This window comes from Pipistrellus hanaki (genome assembly GCF_964339955.1).
Source record: "Pipistrellus hanaki genome assembly, chromosome: 3".
NCBI lineage: Eukaryota > Metazoa > Chordata > Mammalia > Chiroptera > Vespertilionidae > Pipistrellus > Pipistrellus hanaki.
The window spans coordinates 16,978,670-17,005,936 of NC_140505.1; the positions used below are offsets into that span (position 1 = coordinate 16,978,670).

At 41.0% G+C, this 27,267-nt stretch overlaps 1 protein-coding gene across 2 annotated transcripts in view; it reads right to left on the bottom strand.

Annotated features, from left to right (window-relative positions):
• Window positions 1-327: 327 nt before the first annotated feature.
• Window positions 328-27,267, bottom strand: part of FUT10 (fucosyltransferase 10) — a 61,307-nt gene continuing 34,367 nt past the window's right edge. Inside the window, exons 4-5 of one of the 2 annotated variants that reach the window (XM_084877049.1) lie at window positions 6,161-6,996; window positions 328-880 (exon numbers count right to left, since the gene is read on the bottom strand). In XM_084877049.1, the coding sequence (XP_084733175.1) occupies window positions 656-880; window positions 6,161-6,996 (1,061 nt within the window). In that variant the 3' untranslated portion in view covers window positions 328-655. The remainder of the gene's footprint in view (window positions 881-6,160; window positions 6,997-27,267) is intronic. The other variant, XM_084877050.1, reaches the window with a different exon arrangement.

Consider the following 27,267-nt stretch of genomic DNA (forward strand, 5'->3'; position numbering starts at 1 on the left):
TACTCACCCTTCTTCTTTGGACGAGAGACGATAAAAAGTATTAAGTTGAGAACTTCCCTCTTTTCACTGCAAGGCGTGAGCACCTGAGGGCTCCTCCGTGGCCCATCCCAGTGGGCAGCAACACTCCTCCCGCACTCTGGGGACGTCGGTAACTAAAATAAGGGTGACTTGAACGCGAGCACTGTGACACCCCGGCAGTCGACCTAATAACCGAGCCACCACTACCTACCACGCTCTCTGCAGCGTGGAGACGCTGGAAAAGGGATGATTCAGGTCTGCAAGGGATGAAGGCCTCGCGAGATTTCATCAGATACTCAGAACGGCGCGTAATTTAAAACATATGAATTGTTTATTTCTGGATTCTCCATTTAGTATTTTCTAACTGCAGTTCACTGTAGGTAACTTAAACCATGGCAAGCAAAACTACAGATGGGGGGAGGGTACTGTATTTATTTACCTTTTGAGTATAAAAAATATAGAGGTGATCCCTGAGGGTAGTTCATATCTGTTATTTCATCAGGCTCATTGTGAGTACTGCGGCAATTCTCATCTAAAGGGTAGTCAACAGAGTGGCTATGATATTCAAATATTAAGGCAACCTAGAAAGTAAACCTCTGGAACCCTGTAGTCTATATTATACTGATACTTGTTTACATTAGTCCTTGAATACTAGGCCCCAAAATTCTTGAGCCGAAAAGTTTTGATTCCTATCGACCAGCCACCTTAGGGCCTGGGCTTCCTTCTTGGACTGTTGGAAGCTGGGGATCCACATCTCTCGAGCAAACCTCTGATGGGGAGCCTCAGGTGAGAATGCAAACAACGTGGGCTCCGGGCAGCTCAGGTGCGTAACATCTGCCTTCCATCTTTTAGGTGGTAGGCCCTGCATTGAGAGAAGGGGGAAAAGAGAATTAAAAACATATGATAAGGAAGCCAAGTCTCATGTTCCTGCCTCGCAATAACAGAACCCAGCACCACGTACTTTTCCTAAAGCAAGTAACTCCACTCCATGGAGTCTCGGTAGTTATACTGCTGAATAGTGGAAGGAGATGGAAAATATCTAACATTTACTGAGAATATTCTGTGCACGAGACACTTTGCTAAGCACTTTATGCAGGTCACTTCATTTAATTCTTATGGCAAACCCTATGTAGAAACCAGTACTCTTCAAAAGTGTCAAAGTTATTAAAAATAAGGAAAGAATGAGCAAACCTCACAGATTGGAGATGAGATGACTAAATCTGGGAACCTGGAATTGGTGCTGGAACATACAAAGGCTGTGAAAAATGACTCGAGTCTGTGGATCAGTTAGTAGTAGTGCACCAATATTAATTTCTTAGTGTGATAAATGTGCTGTGGTTATAAAAATGTTATCTTAGGAAAAGCCAAGTGAAGGGGAAACCAAGAACTCTGTGCTATATGTGTAACTCTTCTGTCAATTTAAAATCATTTCAAAATTAAATGTTTTTTAAAGACAATAAAAAAATGCCTTTAAAATTCTGAGAAAAATTGGTGTCCATTTTAGTAGTTTACACACAGTGAAACCATTGCTTCAATGTTAGAGTAGAATCAAGACATTTCAGAAACCCCCCATATACCCCTTCTCAGTAAGTTTTCTGGGGATATATGATCACCAAAACCAGAGAGCAAACCAAGAAAAAGGGAGAAAAGGATAAAGGAAACAGAGGTGGCAACACAAAGCAAAAGACAAGAAAGGCAATTCCCAAGATGGTGTGGAAGGGAGATCTCAGGCTGATCCCTACATAAATATGGAAGGCAGTCAGTACATACTGGAGGAATCAGGAGGCTCTGTAAGATATTTCTTCAACAAGATGGAATGAACTGGATGGCTAATATATCAATATTTGAACATCTTCAAAGGAGATTTAAACAATCAATAAGAATTAAATTAGTGGTAAATACATAGAAAAATAATAAACAAGAAGACAATTACTAACTAGAAAGAAACAAAAGCTGTACAGGCAAGGGAAACAAGTGATAGTATAAAACAAGGTTCATCTCTGAATAATAGTCATAACCTTATTAACACTGAATATTTTTTTAAAAACTGTATGAGCCGAAACCAGTTTGGCTCAGTAGATAGTCGGTCTGCGGACTGAAAGGTCCCAGGTTCAATTCTGGTCAAGGGCATATACATTGGTTTCTGGCACATCCCCAGTAGAGGGTGTGCAGGAAGCAGATGGTTGATGTTTCTCTCTCATCGATGTTTCTAGCTCTCTATCCCTCTCACTTCCTCTCTGTAAAAAAAAATAAAAATAAAAATAAAATAAAATAAAATAAAATCAATAAAATATATATTAAAAAACTGTATAATCATGTTATTTACTGAGTAAATACTAAAATAATTAGGTAACTAGGGAGGTAAGTGAGTGCTTCTGTGGAAGGAAAAAAAAGTGGAAAGTAAAAGACTACTTTTATTAAGACTACTCTTCTTAATGCTTTTTTAATTATTTAAGTATAATTGTATACAATATTATATTAGTTTCAGGTGTATAATAGATGATTCAGTATTTCTCTGAATCATCACTTACAGTGTGGCCACCTCACTTAGTCTAGTATCATCCTGTCCTTTGGAAAAGAACAACATTGGAAGATTGACATTAACTCATCTTCAAGACTTATCATAAAGCTACAGTACCCAAATACTGTAGATGCATTAATCAGTCCAGAAATTGACCCATACATATGTTGAAAAATTGATGTTTGAAAAAGAAGACAACGTAATCCAATCAGGAAAGAATAACCTTTCCAACAAAGTGGTATGGATATAATTGGATATCCAAGTAAACAAGCCTCAAATCTTACATCATAATGCATTATACAAATTAACTACAAGTGGTTTATAGACCTAAATGTAGAAGTTAAGATTTACAAAATTTCAGGAAGAAAATCTTAGTGACCTTAGATTAGACACATTTTTTAAAACAGGTTAGGAAAATGCATAAACTCTAAAAAGATAAAATTGATGAACTGGACTTCCATCAAAATTTAAAACTTTACACTTCAAAAGACACTGTAAAGAAAATAAAAAGATAATACTGAATGTAAACTGTAATTTTAAAATAAAATTAAGTAAAAGAAAATGAAAAGAAAAGCCACAGTCTGGAAGAAAACTTTTGTTTATTACAAAATTAACAAATGAGTTGTATTCAAAATATACACTGAGTGGCTAGATTATTATGATCTTTGAACACATAATAATCTGGCCACTCAGTGTATATCCTCTATAATAAAAGGTTAATATGCAAATTGTCCCCTCAACCAGGAGTTTGACCAGCAGGCAGGCCAGCCAATCACTCATGTTCCCTCCCCCTTGCCAGGCTGGCTGGACCCCACCCATGCAAGAATTCATGCACTGGGCCATCTTAATATATATATATATATTGAGTGGCCAGATTATTATGATGTCATAATAATCTGGCTGATCAGTGTATAAAGAATGCTTACAGCTGAAGATTAACAAAAAAACTCAATTTTCAGAAAATGAGCAAAAGATTTAAAGAGACATTTCACTAAAAAAGATATTGATGCCAAATAAACCATTAAAAGATACTCAACATCATTAGTTACTAGAGAAATATAAATTAAACCACTGTGAGATACCACTATACACCTATCAGAATGGTAAAAATTTTAAAAACTAACCACACCAACTATTAATGAATGGAACTCATACAATGTAAGATAGAGCAATTTTGTAAAATAGTTTAGTAGTTTCTCAAAATGTTAAACATAATCTTCCATATGATCTAGGCCTCTGGTCAGCAAGCTGCGGCTTGTGAGCCACATGCGGCTCTTTGGCCCCTTGAGTGTGGCTCTTCCACAAAATACCATGGCCTGGGCAAGTCTATTTTGAAGAAGTGGCATTAAAAGTAGTTTAAGTTTAAAATTTTTGACTCTCAAAAGAAATTTCAATCGTTGTACTATTGATATTTGGCTCAGTTGACTAATGAGTTTGCCGACCACTGATATAGGTATTTATAGAAGAGAAATGAAAGCATACAACCTTACGAGACTTGTACATAAATGTTCATAGCAGCTTTATTTGTAATTGGTAAAAAATTGGAAACAAGTCAAATGTCCATCAACAGGTGAATGGATAAGCAAATTTTGGTATGTCCAAACTTCAGAACAATGAGAAATGTAATACTAATTTGTTATGGATGACTGTCGTTATTATCATGCAGAGTGAGAGAAGCCAGACACAAGAGAGTACACATTACATGATTGCATTTATAAAAATTCTAGAAAACTGCCTAAGCTTTTTGGTCAAAAGTGACAAAAAGCAGATGGGTGCCTGAGGCAAGGGGTGGTGAGAGACATGAAGAAACTTTTGAGGGATGACAGAAATGTTTGTCATCTCAATTATGGTGATTTTATAGGTGTATGCATACGTCGTAAGTAATCAAATTGTACCCATTAAATATATGCAGTTTATTGTATGTCAATTACACTACAATAAAGCTATTTTTTTAAAGTTTATCTCAATTTCATGAAGTTATATTTCTCATGATTATACATTGTCTCTCCTATTTTAGCCTCTTTGAGGACAAGAGCATTTATCAATACGTGCTTTTTAACTGACTAAAATTAACTCATTGATGACCTCTTCAATAATGGAAGGTTTTCTCTGACATAAATAAAGCAAACTACACTGAGAATAAACCTATTCAGATTCATCAGGAGGTCAGACTCAAGATGGCCCCTTGATTACTGCCTCCTGGTAGTCATGCCCAGTGAATTCCTCTCCCCTTGAGTGTAGGTATCACTTGTCACTTGCTTCTAACCAACAGAATATGACAAAGATGAGAGGATGTCTATAATTATGTGTATATGATTACATTTTTAAGATTGTAGGACTGGTCTTGCAAGAATCTCTCAGTCCCTGGTTGGTTTACAGGAATCTCTCAGTACCTGATAGGGAAGCCTGGGTGACAAGTATAGGGGAACTCACTTCAGAGATGCAATATGGCTTCACCAGCAAAGGCATCAGATGTCGAACTCTCTGTGACTGTTGGACTCTCTGCGACTATTTGACTCTGGAACCTCATGCATGGCTGACTACCCTGGAAACCATGGCCCCTGGTCCCCTGTCTGCCAGCAGCCCCGCTCCCGCTGTCACTGCCACTCCCACACTCTGATGGCACCAGTCCTGCTCTCATCCGTTGGTGGTGTGGAGCAATTGGGGCATGTGCTGTCAGTGGGTGCAAGAAGGGCTGGCACTGGCAATGGGTGCAAGCAGTGGCTGCTGCCCTGTTCACCCCTCAGGAGCAGGGGAGGTGGAGAAGCTGTCAGGGGCTATCAGGGCTAGCAGCTGCCACTTGGGACTGGCGCCAGGCACCGGCTGCAAGTGTGAGTGGAGCTGGCACTGGCAGCAGGTGCAAGCACCAGGCAGGATCACGTGAGAGCAAAGAATTTTCAGTAACCACCAGAGGCTCGCCCCAGTGACAGCAACCAGCGCCCCACCTTGGTCTGGTGCCCCGGCTCACCTGCTCCACTGTCCCACTGTGGCCAACGCCCACCATGTTCTATACCTACCCCGTGTTAGTCAGTGTACATCATAGTGATTGGTTGTTCGGTTGTTCTGCTCTTCAGCCTATTTGCATATTAGTCTTTTATTATATAGGATAACTTAAAAATAATCTTTTAAAGATTATTCTCATAATATTTTGAATATTCTCTATACATGGAAAAACATGAGGAGAAAGAACAGGAATAAAAGAAAGAGAAAGGTTAATTGATTGTCTATGTGAACTGAAAAGTGAGGCATGAGTATAAGGGGTCTGGCCGAAACCACAGCATTGACAGAAAGGTGAAAGATTAAAGGACAAGATTCAAAACTTTGAAGTTTTTAAAATTTTCGGCCTCTTTCCTCCTTCTGCAGCCTCCCGTCTCACTGCCCAGCACCTGCAGCATTGTGTCCTCCAGAAGAAACAATAGACTCTAAGGCCTTCAGGAAGAAAGACATGACAGTGAACTTCATAGAAGTCCTCAAAGGACAGTAATAGTCAAGCTGCCTTCAGAGCCTGGCCTCTCTGATGGGAATGAGGAGCGGTAATGAGGCAGCTGCCACAGAAGGACACCAAATGGCAAACACCAAACCTTGAGAACTTGGCCTTCTGCCAAACCTTGAGTTGCTTACCTTTTCCTGAAGCCTAATATTATCCCACACCTTGCTGCACACCATGCATTCAAATGCATCAATGTAGTTGTCTTGATTGATGTCTTGCACTCCCCATGTCCGTTCCCTGAGAGCTGTGAGGAGCTGCTGGTTGGAGATCTCATCCTTCAGCTTCCATTCTATATGAGCCTCGTACAGTCTGTCATCAGAGTCCAGCTGCTGGATGTAAGCTGCCAGTTCTCTAGGGTGAGAAAATTCTGATACGAGAATAGCACTTCTATTACTTGGAAGCCAGTCAGTGACACTGGGGGATCCATAATACACAGGGACTACCCCCAGCTTCAGAGGTCTCCAGAGCTTCTCAGTGACGTAGTCGTCACAAATCGCATTCTCAAAAGCAAGGATGAACTTGTACTGTGCAATGATCCTATAGAAGCCATCGGCATCCATGGAGGCTGGATTGTTCAGCTGCTGAGGGAGATCTTTGTTGTGTAAACACTCACCATAGGAATCTACCTCAATGTAAGTCATCAGCTCTCGAACATAGCTGTCCCTGTCCGATGGCGGGTCGCAGTCGGACTGCACGTACACCAGTGGAGCGAGTCTTTTCCGAAGGTTGTTTTTAGACTGCAAAGGGACCAGGTATCGGAGTGACTTCAGGACTTCTATGCCCTCCAGGTACTGGGTGGTGAGTGGCAGGTGGGAATGCCGACTGAATGTTGCAGTGTAGTTGAACAAAGTGATGACTGGCTTATGAAAGAGCTTGTAATTGTTTTTGGGAGACTCTTCATGAAAAAGGGCCCAGTCATGATGGGCTTTCCGGGGCAGAGGTAAGCTATCTATGCTAAAGTCAGTACCTAGGAGAAGAAAAGAAAACATGAGTATGTCCGAAAGAATCTTGGTGCTAAGTTTGAGTCCACCTGGTAAGATTAGAATACAGAGGAGTTTGAAGCTGTAAATAAAAAGCATGTTCTAGTGTCTGCAAAGTGCCTGGCAGGCAGTCATACAACTGTCACCCCAGAAACTGCTTTGGGAGAGAATCACTAAGGACAGGACACTCTTTCTCAGGTAATGAAAGGGGAATGGGAGTGCTGTCTAGCCAAGATCTAAAGGGAGAACTCATTCCACTGCCTCCTGTGATTGCCTTTTCTTCCTGACGTTGCTGCCTAAGAGAGGACATAAGAAATAAAGCTATAGACAGTTCTTAAAAAAGAAAAGAGTAAGAGAAAGGAAGCCAACAAGAGAAAAGCAATCAGCTTGGCAGATTGATTAACTGAAAAAAGGTGAAATCATGCAAAAGTAGCCAGAACAAATATACAGGATAGATTTTTTAATCCAAATGATCGATTTCAACAAAGTGCAGTTAATCAATCTTGGTCAAAATGGTAGACAAGAGGCTTTTAAAGACGAAAGAGCTGATAATAGCACTATGTTACAGACCACTGCAGCATGGACATGAATTAACAAGCACATCAAGACATAAAGAAGGCATAACAGGATTATAATTATGAGTGACTCTAGCTTCCACGGGATTAACTGGGGAACCTCTGAAACATGATCGCGTGCAGACAGAAGTGATGGATGTGGTAAGCAATTGTTTCCTGACTGTATGGGTGGAGGCCCAGTCAGGAAGAATTTCTTTCTCTGACTGAGAAAGAAGAATTAAGACAGCATCACAATATAAAATACAGAATTTCTAAAGTGTTCCTGGCATTGATAATTTTCTGGCCCCTGATTTATGTTTTTTAAGTGCAAGGAAAGGGGAGAAAAATCCATCTTCCAGCACCCACTGGGAAGAAGAGCACCAAATAACTGCTTCTAGTGAAGTAAAACATATTTTCCAGTAGAATTCATAAAAATTAATTATTTAATGCCAGTGCACAATGTCAAATAAATATATACTCCATGGTGCCAACAGTACATAAATAAGAAATCAATTAATCAAAAAAGGCTTTTAAACAATTAAGGATCAAATAAGATTATGTTGGAAGACATACACTGAACACAGAGATATTGCTAAAGAAAGCACTACTATCTTTTTTTTTCTTTCAATATTTGTTGTTGAAAGTATTACATAGGTCCTCCTTTTTCCCCCATTAACTTCTTCCAGCCTGCTCCTGCCTCACCACCCCATTGTCTGTGTCCACTGGTTATGCATATATGCAAACAAGTTCATTGGTTGATCTCTTCCCACCTCCCCTGCCTTCCCTCTCTTCCCTCTGAGGTTCAACAGTCTGTTTATGCTTCTATGACTCTGGGTCTATTTTTGATCAATAATTTATTTGTTTCATTAGATTCCACATATGAGTGAGGTTATATAATACTTATCTTTCTTTGACTGGCTTATTTCACTTAACATAATACTCTCTAGGTCCATCCATGCCATTGCAAATGGTAAGAGTTCTTTCTATTCTATTGTAGTATAGTATTCTATTGTGTAAATGTACCATAGTATTTTTATCCACTCGTCTGCTGATGGACACTTAGGCTGTTTCCAAGTCTTAGCTATTGTAAATTGTGCTGCTATGAATGAAGGGGTGCTTAAGTACTACTATCTTGATAACAAGTTTTTATTCTCAATGATCAAGAATTAAAGACTAACATCTAAAAGTGGTTATATATTTATTTACTTGGCATTTGCTATATCTGACCATTAGCATAAAAAAAGAATACTCATCCACACACCTGAGACCTAATGGCATACAGAGTTGGGATGGTCAGCAACGGTTAATAGAGAAATAAGAACCGAATCCGGTTTGGCTCAGTGGATAGAGCGTTGGCCTGCGGACTGAGGGGTCCCAGGTTCAATTCCAATCAAAGGCATGTACATTGGTTGAGGGCACATCCCTAGTGGGAGGTGTGCAGGAGGCAACTGATCAATGTTTCTCTCTCATCGATGTTTCTGGCTCTCCACCCCTTTCCCTTTCTCTCTATAAAAAAAAAAAAAAAAAAAAAAAAAAATCAATATTTTTAAAAAAGAGAAAGGAGAAGAGGATTTTAGGCAACTTACTGTGTTGCAGTGGTTGCTGCTCAAAAAGGTTCTAGGCTGGTAAGTAACCAATGATGGGAATTGGAATCCATAAAACTGAGTTAGATCATAAAGTTTCCACCGATGGCACAACACAGAATCAAGGCCATGTGCCTAGGAGAGGAAGAACTACAGTCCAATCCATTCAAGTCAGAGTAAGGATCTAACTGTAAGATTAGAGACTGGAGGGGACTGATTTAAAAAAAAAACAAAAAAACACTGGGTCTGGAATTAATGGGGGAATCAGATACAGATGTCTTGAGGAAGTGACTCAAACACTAGTGGCTGTCTGTTGCTACTAGTTATGTGGCATGTGGCTGATTCTTCACCTGGCTCACCCTGGATATGCCACAGGAAAGATCCAATATGCAGAGCAGGGAAACAGAAAGATACAAAATCCGCCTCCAATGCTTCGGATAAGGAGAGGGCTTGAGTTTCATCTCTGCTTGTGTAAACCAGTGAAGTACAGGAGAAACCACATGGCTATGCTAGACCTTTTCATGGCCACTATTTGGATCCACTCATACTATGTGTAATAAGAACCAAATGTGAAATAGGCACCAGTTATAATGAACCTTCCATTAATTTCAACTAGAAGATGAGGGCTTAAAAATTCATATTCCTTCATCCAAGAAGCTATTGAAACCTTGATGTTGGAAGGATGGAGAGAAGAGCACTGAGTTGCTCCCATATGCAATCTGCAGTAGCAAAAAAAGCCTGCCAAATCTAAGCAAGAAACATTGACTTATAGTCCTGTACTAAAAACCAATACACTTCTTAAAAATAAAGTCTGAAGTTCTCATTTGTCCATCTAAATTTTATTTAATTTGTAGTAGTGGCTTTATATCCTTAATAGTGAAGAAATGCCTGTTTAAGAGGAATCTAGCTTTCTAGAAACATTTCCTCCCCCCCCCTTTTTTTTTTCTTTCTATCTTAAAAAGTACTTTCTAGCCCAGCCAGTGTTGCTCAGTGCTTGATTGATCATAGACCTATGAACCAGGAGGTCACAGTTTGATTCAGGTCAGAACACATGACTGGGTTACAGGCTCAATCCCTGTAGGGGCCATGCAAAAGGCAGCCAATCAATGATTCTCTCTCATCATTGATGTTTCTCTTTTTTTTTTTTTTAATATATTTTATTGATTTTTTACAGAGAGGAAGGGAGAGAAATAGAGAGCTAGAAATGTTGATGAGAGAGAAACATCGACCAGCTGCCTCTTGCACATCCCTCGTTGGGGATGTGCCCGCAACCAATGTACATGCCCTTACCGGAATCGAACCTGGGACCTTTCAGTCCGCGGACCACTGAGCCAAACTGGTTTCACTCATTGATATTTCTCTCTCTCTCCCTCTCCCTTCCTCTCTGAAATCAATAAAAATGTTTTTTTTAAGTACTTCCCAGTTACTTCCCTAAGATACACAACACACAACACACATTAAAAATTAGCTCCCTAACAGATCTAGAATAGTTTCCATTTAACAAAATCAGATTCAAACTTTCTTCTCTCTGGGTTATTTTGTTTACTGAATACTGACAAATTTATTCGTTCCTTTAAATAACAGATGACAAATAGATCTTAAGCACTAAAGTGCATCGCAAAGGAAACTGTGACTTGGAATACAAATGGAATAAAATTAATGCTGGCAAATGATGCCAGATTGCTGACTACGGAGACTGAATTTGAAACAGCAGGTAAGCAGTGGCCATACTTTACGGTACATGTTTCTGTGTTCCTTTGCTTCTTTTGTGAGTCCCAGACAAACTGGTGAAAACAGAAAAGCAATGCATGTTACTAACCCCACTGGACTGACAAAGTTTCAGTCATTTATCTGGAGCTAAAAACCCCTGGTGGGACCAGAATTTTCAGACTGGCTAATGGTAAAGGAGCAGAGGTATCCCTGGTCCTGCTACAGCATTGAATCTATTGCATAACTTACCCTTGGCTCCCCAAGGACACCCACAAAAACATCACCCAACTTAAACCCAGTCCCCTTAAGAAAATAGCACGCCTTAGTGTCCCATACAGCAAGCCAGTCAGAGAAAGACAAGTCCCACATGACCTCACTCTTATGTGGAATCTAATGAACAAAATAAACTGATCAACAGACTAGACACAGAAACATAGAAGCATGGAACAGACGGATGACTCTCAGAGGGAAGATGGGGGTAGGTGGGAAGGTGGAGAGAGATTAACCATAGAACTTGTATGCATGTATGCACAATCCATGGACACAGACAATAGTGTGCTGAAGGCCTGGGGCAGAGAGCGGGTGCAGGGCAGGGCGAGGGGTGAAAACAAAGCGGCATCTGTAATACTTTCAACATAAAAGATAGTTTTTAAAAATTTGGTACCACAAAATATACACTCAATAGAGAAAACTAAAACTTTTGAGGAAAAACAGCATAAGCCAAGGAGCTGCTTCTTACACTATCACCTAGCATTTGCATAGTTCATTGCTATTTTCAAAGCCATTTCACATGAATTTTCTCAACTTTCCCTCACAATCCCATGTTCTCTAGAGGGTTAACTAAAAATGTGCAAGACTGGTCGTGGTACCTGGGAAAGGATCCTGTCATCTCAGGCTAAATTTTAACCAAGAGCACTAGAGGCTCCTGCCACGTTTGCCCCGGAGGACATATCCAAGCTGTAATCAGTTCAGAGGCTATGGCATAATACTCTCATACTAACTTCTAGACCCATGTTCTTCTCTCTTTCCCATTATCTCCCTTCAAGAGTCCTTTTACCTGCCCCTTCATCAATTCTATGTCACAGAGCCCTCTCTCAATTACCCATGTTATAGCTCTCTATCAATTATACATGTGCAGTTAGGCATTTGTCCGTTCTACCCTTGGGCCTGGGGATTTCTCAGGCCCCTTCCTGAGCCTGTGCTGCAGGCCAGTCAATAACTTTGCAGCCCCATCCTAACAGTGCAGGGCCTGAGGCAAGAGTATAAAGAAAGTCTCACCTACCATATGTCTGAACATTTAAAAGCTATAAACCAATTTAACAAGTTGTTAGATGCTTTGTCTTTCTACTTTAACATATAAACATTACAATTTTATTTCAGTGTATAAAGCCATGGTTCATACCATATAGAGACAACATATATTCAAAACTAATATCCTTGCCTGCCCCAATCCGTAATTTTCTTTGGGGCTTGGCATGGGGAGAAAAGAGAAAGGAGAGGATTCTCTTTCACTTGCTGACTCATCCTCCCTCAATCCCTCAAACCTCTCCTTCCAATCACGCAGGTCTGCCACAGGTGAAATACCCATTTTCTCTTCCTCTAGGGGTGAGGGGATAAGAGTGGAAGTTGAGCACAGCTCTACACTGAAGCCTCTCTCCTCTATTACAGTAGTTCAAATAAAATCTGTCTTGCCATTTTTAACAAGTGCAGTCACCCCTGGACAACCTTCAAGCCCATTTGCTCTTGGGAGGATAAACCAGGAAGTGGCCAGTGCAGGCTCAGCAGTGGGCTCCAATTCGGCCTTTGGGGCAGGGAATGCAGGGATCCTGGTACTTGGATTGTGGTGTTTAAGGTGAGGAGGGCCTGTGACCGTGGCCCATTGACTCCTAGCAGCTGGAGGAAGGCCAAGGTAGACAGACCCCTCTGGGCCAGGTCTAAGGGTTCCATTGTTCAAATGTTGCCACTCATCCTACTCAAGCCTGGCTACTTGGTCTCTGGAATTCATGTTCTACATTAAACGGGGCTGATATACCTTTTGTGATTCCTTAAACCAAGGACACAAATTCAGATTTATTTATTTATTTATTTATTTATTTATTTTGTACGTTGTGTTCTGTATTGCACAAAGTTGAAACCTTGTGAATATCATTTCTCAAGATCCCTCGCCATTAGGTCCCACCAGCAGGAGCACTGTTAGGAGACTGGAAGGTGGAGAGGGAGAAGGAGCATCATCCTAAAGCCTCTCATGTAGTGGAGAGAGCCCAGCCGGGGGCTGTGAGCACAGCTGTGGTGGAGACCCAGGTCATGTGAACAGTGGTGACAGCCACAGGAGCAATGGCAGTGGCCTGGGAGTTTGGGCTCATGGGTTCCTGCTCACCTCCAGGGATGGAGCCCTGGAGACCAGCCATCCTGCACTTTGGATAATTTCCCCCTGAAACGTTTCCTTTTTATTCATTTTGCATAACCTTCCACCTCCTCCTTCTGCTCCAACTAGCCCTTCAACCCCTTTGGAATCAACCCCTGTAATGAATCCCCATTGTTTGAAATACCTACCACATTGTGTTTTCCTATGAGTCTTGTTAATAGAGAAGTCCATTTCAAAAGCTTAGGACTTCCGCCAAAACCGGTTTGGCTCAGTAGATAGAGCATCGGCCTGCGGACTGAAAGGTCCCAGGTTCGATTCCGATGAAGGGCATGTACCTTGGTTGCGGGCACATCTCCAGTAGGGGGTGCGCAAGAGGCAGCTGATCAATGATTCTTTCACATCGATGTTTCTAACTCTATCCCTCTCTCTTCCTCTCTGTAAAAAAAAATCAATAAAATATATATTTTTTTAAAAAGCTTGGGACTTCCATCTGATTGCAACTTATTATTGCAAATTGTGTTGCAAGTTTTCTCTTGCTTCTTGACTTTTCTAAAAATATTATTTCTTCACAATTCTTCCCCATTGTCACCACCATCCCAGGTTTCTATTTGCACCTCAGAGAATCACCAGAAAGATTTATTTCTCTCTTAGTCCATCTGGTGAGTATGTGGAAGCGGAAAAAAAACTCAAGTCTCCCAATTAAGAAGGGAAAATATAAAATCACAAAATGAGACTCCCTGCAAGAAAGGAACCATCAAATTACTGGAAACCAATAGCACATTCCTCATTCAGGTTCTATGTTATAAATTCCTTCTCTGAATTGCTAATTAAAATATACAGAATACTGATGACCCAGGTAGCTACAAAGAATGATGAGGTGGAGGTGAAATCTTTCTTAAAACTGTATTTGACCTCATTCTAAGTTTTTTATCACAAATTACAAATCCTCTCCACTGTGCTTCTTGACATTTAATGTAAAAAAGAGATAAAGACTTCCTAAATTCCTGTTGCTAAACTATTTTACTACAGAGCCTTTTACCCATTGGAAATGAAAACCTCAAAGGCCAGATGATGTTAAAGCTTATGAAACAATGGGCAAAACAGAGTTGTAGGGGATAGCAATAGTTCATAAATCACATCTATGGTTAATCACCCTGGCCGTTGCTAAACTCATAGTGACCTCAGTGAGTTTGTTTTAATTTCCTGTCTTGGATTAAATCATTTGTTTCATAAAGCTCAAACAACTTCCAGTGTTCAAGATAACCATTACAATGGCTAAATCTCGACACAAAGGGAAATTCAATTGCTTCCACAGTAATAATTAGAAAAAGTGAGAATTCGGTGCTGTGAACTCCAAGAAGAAAGCAGAACAGGAGTGACAGTTTGCAGTGCAACCCAACGCACTCACTCCCCCAGAGAGATGGGAGCTGATGTCACCGAGGGCTTGCTAGCAAAGTCGCTTCAGGGTCCTCATGGTTCTGCTGAACTCTGACATTCACAGCAAAGCTCCCAAACCCTGGATTAGGCTTGTGGTCTCTCTCCAGCATGTAAAAAAAACTGACTCCTAGATATTAAAAGCCTGGTTAGGGTGTTTCTGCATCTCACATTCTGATTGTCTCTCTTGCAGCCAACATACCTGAAAACAGAAGACGCCACCACCCACTCCAAGAAGCACAGCCAACAGTGAAAAGCAAGTTTTTTCTGAGTCCTACTTTGAAAGTATTAAGCTAGGAGCTCTGGGACTTTGAAGATGAACAAAATGAGCCCCAGGGATCTTATGATTATGAATGTACATGTTAAAGCATTAGCTGAAATTCGAAGTAGAAAAACACAAACACAATTAGCCCTGGCAGGAGAAAAAATGGAGTCATTATTTCTCACTGGTCTAAGCTTTCGGGGCTGAATTTCTGATAAGTACATAAAGAAACCAAGCAGTTAAAGACAATAAATATGACCCAGTTATTAACTCAGGGAAAACAAGAAAAGTAATCAGTGTACTATCTGGTTCACCTATGAATATCATTTGCTTAGTCATAATAATGTAGAGTAAATATTGATCTATCAAATGTGGTAATACAAGTGAAAGGTGAGGAAACAAGAGGGTGCAGGACAGGGTAAGAGAGTGAATGCTCATCTTCCAAGATTGAGTCAACAGATAACGCCTACCCCTGAAAAGTCATGAAATAGTAATATTTCCATGTTACTTAGAGATCTGGTGCTCACCACCAAAAAGGTCAGATAAAAGTCCTGCTAGTGGTAACCTCAGGAGATCACTATTTGCTATGCAAACTTATAGTACATGTAACTTTGATAGAAGTGAAAATAAAGTGAGCAAAAACTACATAGGAAAAGTGTCACCATGCACCCAGAAACCCAACTCCTTCCCCTCTGTTAACAGTTTCTTGTATGTTCTGCATTTTTTTAAAGGGGGGAAGGGAAGAAGGAAGGAAGGAAAAGGAAGGAAATCACATGTAAATTAAATCTAGAAAAAAATAAACTATAAGATGTACTATTTTTGTACCATTATTTTTTATGTCACTAAGAAAAGTATTTCTGACTAAACTATGATATAATTCTTTCTTATACTTAGAATTTTTATGTATACTTATTGAAAATGCTTTTTTTAGATTTGCTTATAGATTTTTATCATGTATTACTCTTGTGAATGCTTAGAAAAAATATAACTTAAATTGTTGAAGTACCTAAAATGTATTCACATTGAGAGTCCAAACTCTGAATCACTTTTGAATCTTTGAGATCAGGGCTTTTTAATCAATAGTTTCCCCTGTGCCCTTAAGACAGCATTGCTTAACAGAATGCTCCATCATTGTCTCTGAGATGTTCTTCCTGGCCACTCATACCCATCCTCAAGCTTTGATGCCTGTGCTTTCTTGGCATTACCAGGGGTCAAAGTTTCCAGATGCCAACCTGACTCATATTTTTTTCCTCTGAAGATCCTTGAATGGTTTGCTGATGGCAGCATCAAAGGCTGATGGCGTCCCATTGTGCCAGAGGGAAAGACGACCCAGTCCCCACCCACACAGGCAATGGCACCAGCACCACTGCTGCTGCCCGGCTGGCAGCGTTTGCAAGGAGGCTGTCCACTGCCAACACTTGCTGATTCGGAGATGTGAGCATTTGAAAAAGAAAAATACTTTTTCGAGTCCAGGAGATTTGCTTCACATAAATGAGAACATACTACACATGCTGTTGTCAACCTGGCATTGTCTATGAAAAGGCATGTCCATGGAGAGAGATGTGCCCTGTATCTGCCCTGTTCTTTCTTGGGACCACATGCTATGATCCCATTGAGTGCATGCAGTCACTTCACTATTCTCCTGATTTTTCCACTTCGTGGGACAAATCTAAACTCTAAAAGTGGGTCAAGAAACAGCATTAATCCTAAGGCACTTGATACGGCTGACGTCTTTAGCAACAACTAAAACTTCAGCGCACACTCTCCAGGCGTCTTAGGCTCTTGGCTGAAGGGACATTTTACAGAAGTTAATCCTGAGTCCAGCAGTCAATTTCCAAGCTAATTATATCCTCTGAAGGATAAAGACAACACATGAGTGCTTCTGCCAGAATGAGTCTATCCACCAGGTAGGTATGGAACTGCCAAATCATTACTTACATTCCACTTAGTCTCTGGGCCACATTTGACCTTAGTTGGAAGCTATGACCTGAAAAAATAAACTCTTATTCTCAAAATCTCCTGTGTCCCGCTCCATTTAATCATCTTAGAGTCTCTCTGCCCAAGAGAGAAACAGTGAAGAATCCAGCCTGACCTCCACAGTCAGCCATGTCTAGGAGACTCCAGTTTAATTTTCTAATGTTCATATGTCTCATCACAGAAACAAAAAAACAACAAATTTGATCAAGGTTTTAGGTCCACCTTACAAATCCTTAGTCATACAATATATAAATTGTATTTTACAGGCCTCGGTGTGATGTTATAAAAAAAAATATGAGATCCAGCTCTCCTCTGGCAGTCAAAAAGAGTGAGTCAGTAAACACATAAAGCAAAGGACATAAACAATTTCCACTAATTTTATTTCATTTAAATATTTCATCAAATTTCTAGTATAATACATGTTCAACATCAAAAAATCCTATTGCACTAAAAATATAAAAGAGGGAGGAGAGGGCCGAGGGCAGAAGGAAGGTAAGGATCATCCATGTTCCCAAAGAAATGCTAACATCAGGTGGTCATCAGTGTGTCAGTATGTCAGTATGGGAGAGTGAGTATGTAAGATTCAAATAAGTTACTGTAACCCTTCAGTACAGTCATTACTGATGTCTTTTTTTTGTTGTTGTTGTTATTATTATTGGTTTGTAATAGCTTTTTTTCATTTTTTTATTAAGGTATTATATGTTTACATATATTACCAATCCCTCCCCATACATTCCCTCCCTCCCCAGAGTTTTGCGTACATTGGTTATGCTTTTATGCATGCATACAAGTCCTTCGGTTGATCTCTTATCGCCCCCATATCTCCCTACCCTCCCCACTGTAATTTGACAGTCTGTTTGTTGCTTTACTCTCTCTGTATCTATCCTTTTGTTCATCAGTTTATAATGTTCCTTATTATCCATAAATGAGTGAGATCATGTGGTGTTTTTCTTTCATCGACTGGCTTATTTCACATTACTGATGTCTTAAGAAAGAATTTATAGTGGTATCAGTTTATGTTATATTGTTCATACTCAAAGACAGATGACATTTGTCCCAAAACACCTCAGCCAATAGAAACTATGGGTCAAAGAAAGAACAGAATGAACCCCAAAATCGGAAATGAACATTCCCTCAGACCCTCCAGTCTTGTCTAGGGAGGCCTAGCAGGCAAGGCGCATTTGAGGCTCAGTTTATTCCCATTCCCCAAAGCTGCAGCTCAAGCGAGCAGCTGGCCAGCAAGTGAGCAGGTGCACAGGGACAAAGCACTAGACAGTGAGAAAGTGAGGGTGCTCAGACAGGGGTATCACCGCCCCAAGTTTGGGGATTGTTGGATGTGCTCAGCTAGGGGAGGTCACAGAGATTTCAGCTGCCACAGCCCTCAGAGGACCATGTGGAGAACTGGGGGCGTAGAAGGATGTCGTCAGTGACTGTTGAGCTGCTGAACAAAACAGGTCTGCCTACCCCAGACTTCTGGCTGATCCAGTAAACAAATGCCTGGGTTGCTAAGCCACTTTGGGTCAGGTTTTTCATACCTGCAGCCTAATGCACTTGAGTGGTGATGGGATTCGTCTGTGGCCTAATGTCTCAGAAGTCGGCATGTGGCTGCCTTGAAAAGCAGTGCTGTCGATGAGATCTTTCCTGCTCTTTTTTCTAAAACAGGTTAAATTGCTATTGACTTCGGATCTTTAAGAGGTGAACACTTTTGCAGGAAAAGCTTTCCAAGCTGCCCAACTTCTCATTTTGGTTGTTCCCTAATCAGTTAGAGCTTTTTGTATTAGTCTGAACTACAGCATTTATCATAATTGCAATTATATGCAGACTGGCTCCTGGTCCCACCCCACCCCCAGGCCCCTGCCCAGGCAGGCAACCCTTCCAGGACCCATGACTTGTTCATCTTGGCCTGTAGAGCCTAACACAGAGCCTGGAATTTAGTAAGTACTCAAATACATTGGGAGAATAAACAAATACATTTTTAGATTTTATTTTGCAAAAGTCAAGCCTTAGTTTATTTTGCCAATAAGAGGTAGAGAGCAAGGAGTAAAAGAGCAGAAATGGGGTGTTAACACCAACTATCTGCCGAGGGGATAGAGCTCCAATGTGGAATCACTGGGCATTCTAAAAAAGAGTCTTAAAATTGAGACAATGTACTGAAAGCCATTTACACAAGATCTGCAAATTATATCAGTCCCATCAAACGCAAACAGGAATTTCAGTTCACATCCCTATCTGTTTGATTTCATAACTCACACCTCCACCCAATGAGGTTAGTAGGTTTCTGTAAACATAACATTGCAATTTTCTCATCAATGCAATGTGAAATGCATTGATGAGAAAATTGCTACTTCATCTTAGGAACTTTCTCCAGCCTCATTTACTCCAGCAAGTACAGTAGTTTTATTTTAATTACTTAGGATAACACTTCATGGTAGACTAGTAAGTAACACTACCACCTTAATAAAAAATAATGAAATCATAGCAACACTGTGGCATTTATTAACCCAGTTAATTCTTTGCAGAGAAATTTATGACAGAGTCAATGATTTGGAAAAGAATTAGTGAGTTATAAAAATAAAAAATAGGATATTAAGAAAATGCTAAAAAAAAAAAAAAAAAAAAAATGGACTCTTAACCTGAGCTTTGGCATGGGAGATTTTTAGCTGTCGGTCATTTCTTGACTATTCCATGCTGACCACATTTTCATTAGTGTTTATTATATAGAAACATCTTAGCAGTCAGTCATGCTAATTCTGAGCTCATGTGAAGCCCACGAAATTACAACTAGCAAATAAATCCATAAGCCAAGTGTCTTAAATTTTTCCGAGAAGTTTTATACAAATCAAATATATAAGTAAGCATTAAAAAAGATTTACTAAAAGCAGAAAAAATGACGAATTTGCTGTCTGAGCTTGCAAAATTTAATTATCCATTTTTATTGTTTCAAATTTTTTCACATGTTAATAAGAATTCAAACTTTGAGAGGGACTCAGTACAGCCTTTTTTAGGACAATTTGGCAGTATGTACCAAAATTTTACTTTAATGTATCCATTGACACAGCAACACCATCCTCAGACATGTAGCAGAATAATAGCTCATCTGAGCAGAGACATACAAGTATCTTTATAACAGCAAAAACATACAAGCAAACAAAAGCAGCACTAATCTAAATAATCACTGACAGAGGAGTGATACCTCCATATTACTGAATCAGCGTAGCTTTTAAAATAATGAAATAAATTTATATAGTCTAACCTTTTAAAAAGTCTTTAAATCATATTTTTAAATGAAAAAAATATAACTTATATCTATTGCATTATTCAATTTAAGAAAAAAAACGTACAAAACTATAGGCTAAATTCAAGTATACATAAAAATTCTAGAATAATAGCCATTCATTTGACTGGGATAGGGACTGAGAAAGAAAAGATAAAAGTTCATTTTTTTATGCTTGCTAGACTTCTTTATTGTTTAAATTTTCCTTGGTGGTATAGTCATACATTATTTACATAATTTTAAAAAAGCAAGCCCTAACCAATTTGGCTCAGTGGATAGAGAGCCGACATGTGGACTCAAGGGTATCAGGTTCGATTCCAGTCAAGGGCATGTACCTTGGTTGTGGGCATATCCCCAGTACCAGCTGTGCAGGAGGCAGCTGGTTGATGTTTCTCTCTCATTGATGTTTCTATCAACTCTCTATCCCTCTCCCTTCCTCTTTGTAAAAAATCAATAAAATATTTTTTAATCAAAAATTAAGCCCTGCTGACAACCGATGAGCCAGGAGGTCACTGATGGATTTCAGGTGGATCCCCACTAGGGGCATGCAGGAGGCATCCTATCAATGATTCTCTCTCATCATTGATGTTTCTCTTTCCCCTCCCTTCCTCTCTGAAATCAATAAAAATATTTTTTTAAATTAAAGAAATAAAGAAAACACTTCTCTGAAAAGAAGCATTAAAAATCTCACAAACTTTGTGTAGTATGTAAAGGCTCACAGATATACTCCAAACCGCAGTATCATCCCTACTGCTACTTAGGAAATGCTACCCTTGGAGTCATGCATGCTTACAAATATCATAGTTCAGAATTTGTGTGGAAAATTAAATGACACCATTAATTTCTAGGGATTTCATATGCCCCAAAAGAAACCTGGCAGGTTAGAGATTATATGAGCATTAACAGGTGAAGGTGTTCTGTGAACACCCAGGTAATGAATTATTTCAGATAAATATGATAGATCAGCACACATCCTCCGAGAAGGCATGTTAGAACAAGGCCTTGTAATTCAATCAAAAAAATTGGTTGGATTTTTAAAATTAAACACATCAAAATAATCAAGCTGGAGCCCATCAAACCAAACTCCTTGGAATAATAATAATTATTAATTTGTTAATCTTAGTGCTTTCAAATATGTACTTCACGATCTTGATTACATTTCAAAGAACTAAATGTTGCCAATGCCTGAGCTCTTAAAATAGTATTCTGCAAAGCAGAAAAGTAATAAAACATAATATGTCCTTAATAAAATCGGAAACCAAACTATAGAAAACGTTAAAAAAAAAAAAAAAAAAAAAAAACCTCAGCTGAAATCAGGTAAGTGGGGAATGCAAGCTCAGCTGGAGACGCTTCCAGAAGGCTTCTCCAGAAGTGGGTCTCTTGCTGCTAAGAGCCTCAAGGTGAGGAAGCATGAGTGCCCATTTTTCTTGCCCACCCTCTATTGTTTAAAGCTCACACCTCTAGTGCCCTAATGTTCTTTATGGTACCTACTAGAGGGGGCTAGGGTGACCAACTGGTCCCAATTTGCCTGGGACTTGCCCGCTTTAACCCAAACAAAGAACTCGTATGTCCAAAACCGGTTTGGCTCCGTGGATAGAGCATCAGCCTGCGGACTGAAAGGTCCCAGGTTCAATTCCGGTCAAGGGCATGTACCTTAGTTGCGGGCACATCCCCAGTAGGTGCAAGAGGCAGCTGATTGATGATTCTCATCAATGTTTCTGACTCTCTATCCCTCTCTCTTCCTCTCTGTGAAAAATCAATAAAATATATTTTTTTTAAAAGAAGAACTCGTATGCATATATGCATAGCCCGTGGACACAGTCAATGGGGTGGCAAAGGCCGGGGCAGGGAGTGGGGGTGGGCTAGAAGGAGTCGATGCGGGGGGAAGGGGATATATGTAATACTTTCAACAATAAAGATTTTTTTAAATAATAAATTTAAAAAATATAACTCTGTATCTGAGGAGCTCCCTCAGTCCTGGGCAACTCTGACAGTCAGTCCCTTCCCAGACCACATTCCCATCAAAGAAAAAAAATGCCTGGGCCCTCAACAGCCTCAGTATGGGCAGAAGAGGCATGAATTATGTGAAGTCTTATTCTTGGTCATATACGTACACACTGTGGACTAAAAATCAGAGTGTCATCCCTTCTTGATCAGAAAATAAAGGAGTCTCAAAAACATACTGTGCAACAGAGCCAGGCACACACACAAAAATGAGTACCTAGTATGTAATTCAATTTATATGAAGTCTCTAAACTAGCAAGACTAACCTAAAGGGATAGGAATCAGAGCAGAGGTTTCCTGGGGCAGGGGTGGGAGGGGGTGAGGCAGAGGGTGGAAGTTAGGGGAGACTGACTGGCTTACAGAGGAGCACAGGGAGTGGGCAAACGCTCTATATCTTGATTGGTAAGTTGTCACCAACTGCTGACGTACAATGTGTGCATTTGGTACATGTAAACTTTACCTTTCAAAAGTTTGTTTTTAAAAAAGAGAGGTGGGGGGGGGGGGGAAGAGGTCTTCTACTACCCTAAAAACTCAGGACAAATTTCAACAATGTCTCTTGGGGATGCTGTTGGAGGGATTCGTGAGGCCTGGGGCCGATCAGAGGGTGATGGGCACTTCCAACTCTACACTTACGGGACTCGAAGGGTGCAGCGCGTTACCCCTTCCCTGTGTCCAATAAATTCAAGATCCATTCAGAATTTGTATAGTCCTTCATCACAGGAAGCTGCACAGATTCTGTCTCTGTAAATACAGAAAGAAAGGCATAGCTGATGCTCCCCCACTTTACATTATTCTGTTGTTGTTATAACTATGAATTCTTCAAGACGAGAAGACCAGAGGCACCATAGAAAAGAAGGTGGCGTAGGTTTCAGGGTCTCTAAATAATGCATACAGCAGCCCAACATAAGCAGCTCCCAGCACAGAGATAACCCCAGCTGTGGGAACCTTATCTAGCGAAAACGTGTGAGGGGGCTTTGGTTCAGGAGGAGGTGCCCCTTCTGACCTTGATGCCTTCGTTACTTACTTCGATATAAGTAACACCTGAGGGTTGGCTACACACCAGGAAATAGAGGCACAGACTTCCAGGATGGGAGATCAGAGGACCCGCACAGATGCCTTTCAATGAATCATTTATGTGACCATTTCATCAGGAAATAGTCCTTGAGTGTTAGATGTTTAGAGTGTTCTCTTGCCCTGGTCCAAGGTGACCATCACTTTTCCGTTCCCTGCTTCTTCTGTGATTCTGACGCTGCCCAGAGGACTGGTACGAACTGCAAACAGTTGGCACCTGAGGCTGGAATGGATGGAATCTGCCTTGTTGCTGAACAGCCCTGAGATAGGAGCGTAGTGCCCCCAGGAGGGAGGTGCCACCTACCAGCGGTGACTACGGGAGAAGAATGCAATCCAACCTTGAAAAGGCCTGTAGGGAAGCATTCAGGAACTTGCACTGGAAGTCTCTCAAGTGAAAGCCAGAGTCTCTCATCTGATACGGATCTGGTGAGGGACAGGACTGGCTAGCCGCTGAGTGTGCTCGTGCGTGTACATTTCCACGTGCCAAACGGTCTGCTGATTCCTGTTAGCCAGCAATGTGGCTCTTTGCACTGCACCAGGAGAGCCAAACATCTTCACAGAATTACTTCCCGATTGGGAAATAGAAAGTTATTGGATTGACTCTCCCTTCTGATGGTCTGTAATGAAGTCTAGCACAGAGCTGAGGTCCTAGCCCAGTGGAACATCAAAGCCAAGTCCATCCTCTGCAACCCGAGAGCTGAGCTGGCATGCAGGGTCCCCAGTGCATCACCGTCTGCCCGGGCCGGATCCTCCAGGCAAGTCGCCTGTTCCTCATGACCACCGAACAGCCATTTCGCTCAGGTTTCCTACCCTAGCATCAGGTCCCCTTTGTCTAATAATGAGCAGTGGATGGCGGTTGGGTGTTATGGTCCAGGCCATTCAGATGCCAAGCCTTGAAAATGAATCCTCCCCCAGTAACTTGGAGCCAGTGCTCAGGAAAAAATAATGGCACCTCCGAGATCTTTGAGCTCGCATGAAAGGAATTAGAGGATTAGAACCGGGGAATGACGTTATGAGAAAAGCAGCACATTCTCTGATCCAAGGTACATGAGAAAATTAAGACACAATAACACTGAATCAGGACACAGGAGCAGGACAGGGAAATGCTGAAGTGGTTTCAATCGACAGCACAGCTGGATCGAGACCACAATAAACCAGAGTAGTGTTTTTATTTTATTTTCATCCGTTCCCTAGCAGATACACTGAGGCGCTGATGCTGGTTTCAACTTCACTACATGGCTCTACCGCATAATAAAAAACTGCATGGTACCTCTAGTTAACAGGAAAAAGAACCTTCAAAATCCTCACTTTGGATTTAAAACAATATGCCAAACTGAGCGAAAGTCGTCTGGAACACCATTTTAGGACCAACTCTAAATAAAGTACATGTGGGTATCACTGGGCAGCATCAGAGAGCTCAAAACTCAAACCCTTTGTACTGGCATTCACCATCTGCCACTCAGAGAAGGCATGGACAATTCCCAGATCCTCATTCACTGTGTGGACACCAAGAGTCACATCTCCTCGAGAATCCCACAGGCAATGGTTAACAAAGGAGCATCCACTAAAATATACTGATATAACCTGGCCAGCATGGCTTAGTGGTTGAGCGTCGGCCTATGAGCCAGGAGGTCATGGTTCGATTCCCAGTCAGGGCACATGCCCAGTGTGGGGCATGCAGGAAGCAGCTGATTAATGATTCTTTCTCATCATTGATGTTTCTCTTTCTCTTCCTCTCCCTTCCTCTCTGAAATCAATAAAAATGTATTTTAAAAAGAAGGAAATCTTATCTTTTAAAAAAATAGATAGATAGATAGATAGATAGATAGATAGATAGATAGATAGACATACATTTCATCATCTTTAGTCTTAAGATTTAGGGCAGTAAAATCATCAACGATAAGAAAACGTACAACTTTTGAAATCATTATGGATTTACTTTTTTGAATAAGGCCTCAAAATGCCTTCAAACATATTATGTATAGGGCCAATGAAAACAAAAGTGAAGCTCTGGAAATGCCGAAACCGGTTTGGCTCAGTGGATAGAATGTCGGCCTGCGGACTGAAAGGTCCCAGTTCGATTCCCGTCAAGGGCATGTACATTGGTTGGGGGCACATCCCCAGTAGGGGGTGTGCAGGAGCAGCTGGTCGATGTTTCTAGCTCTCTATCCCTCTCCCTTCCTCTCTGTAAAAAATCAATAAAATATTAAAAAAAAAAAAAAAAAAAGAAGTGAAGCTCTGGAAATAAATTGCAAGCCAGTGTGAAAACTTAAAAAGGCCTCAAAAACTGAGCTCAGCACTGACTACACAACTGGACCTGCAGTTGGACCCGGTCAACTCGCTCTTCTAGAGCAGGGCCAGGCGAGGCAGGACTCTGAAAGCACTGCATCTGCCGGCATTCACGGGCCTGGCTGCAGCAGCACAGCACGGGAGCTGCCTGGCCATAACGCTGCACCCGTCTGAGTAGATCCACTGGCCTAAAGCCCATCCAGCTAACCTACTCAAATGAACATCTTCTCTCATATCGCTAGTCAAATCTCCTAGGAGACCTGGGTTACCATGGTACTGGAGCAAAGGGTCTGTGTACAAGGGAATGGAAAAGCTCAAAACAAAACAAAAAACATTTCCCTTCCTGGAGACATAAGACCATGATGGTTTTGTTTGTTTTTTTTACTCACTTGGTTACTCATTTACATGCTTAAGTGCTGACACTCATATCTCAGCAATCGCTCAGTCCTTCTCTAGTCACTCTGGAAAATGTACTAATTGCGTCAAGTACGGTAAGTCGAGAGAATGTAAGTGAGCACTGTCACAGTGATGCTGTATAAAGGCACTGGGGACTCTTCCAGAATCCCCATCAAAATAACCCAGATTTCAATGTTGCCCATGTAGGTTGCACCCTCTAAAATGAGCTACATATAATAGAATAACCCGACACATTTGTAAGTATCTTTCCTTAAAGGGCATAAGAAACACCTAACCTCATAGACAGGGTAAGTAAAGCTTGGGACTCAGTGCCTGGATCATTATGGTAAACACCAGTTCATCTCTTTCCCATCTTCAAACACCACCAAAGAAAACATAGTTTGATAAATTATAAGTCATAACGAAAAGAAAAAAGAAAAAGATAAAACATACAAGGACAAAGAAGTGGGAAAGGCTGAGTCACAGGAGGAATGTAAATGCCTTTCTGAAAGATGTGGAGCTGGTGAACACGATGTAGGACGGTGCTATGGAAGAGGAGGAAGGAGCTGACTGAGCCCAGGAGGCTTGAAGCACAGGACTGGGAAGTGGCAGGGACTGTGGGAGGCAGGGCTGAGCAATGAAAACAGTAGGAGTAATGAAAAATCTAATTATGAAGCCGTAAAATCCCAGGTCTCCTCTCTCTTACAGGAAACCTGTGACAGATACTCTCCCAGCCAGGAGAGTGGAGGTGTGCTCTCACAGTATTTTCAAAACGAGTGTCCACACTTGGTTGCGTTGAGTACAACAGAGGGTAGGGTGGCATTCACGGCTATAAATACTGTAGGAGAATGAGAGGAAGACAGGGGAAGAAAAGCCCAGGACCTATCCTCACCAGCTCCTAGAAGGTGGACAGTCAAGGTTATGCTCTTCAACTCTTCCCTTCAGAAACTGAGCAGCTCCTGAAAAATGACCAACACTTACTATACTAACACCTAGTGATTCCCCCAAAGGGAAGAAGCAAGTCAATCCTCCTACTACAAAACCCTCATTCTATATAATAAAAGCCTAATATGCCAAGTGTCTGACCATTTGTTCAATCAGTCACTATGACACACACTGACCACCAGAAGGAAGATGCTCTGACCAGTAGGTTAGTTTGCTGCTGGGGTCCGGCCAATCGGGACTGGGCAAGATGGCTGAACACGCCCTGGAGCCCTCCCACAATCCCTCTCCTGCCCCAATCATGCACCGGTGGGGTCCCTCGGCCTGGCCTGCAACCTTTTGCAATCTAGGACCCCTTGGGAGATATTGGAGAGCTGGTTTTGGTCCGATCCCTGCA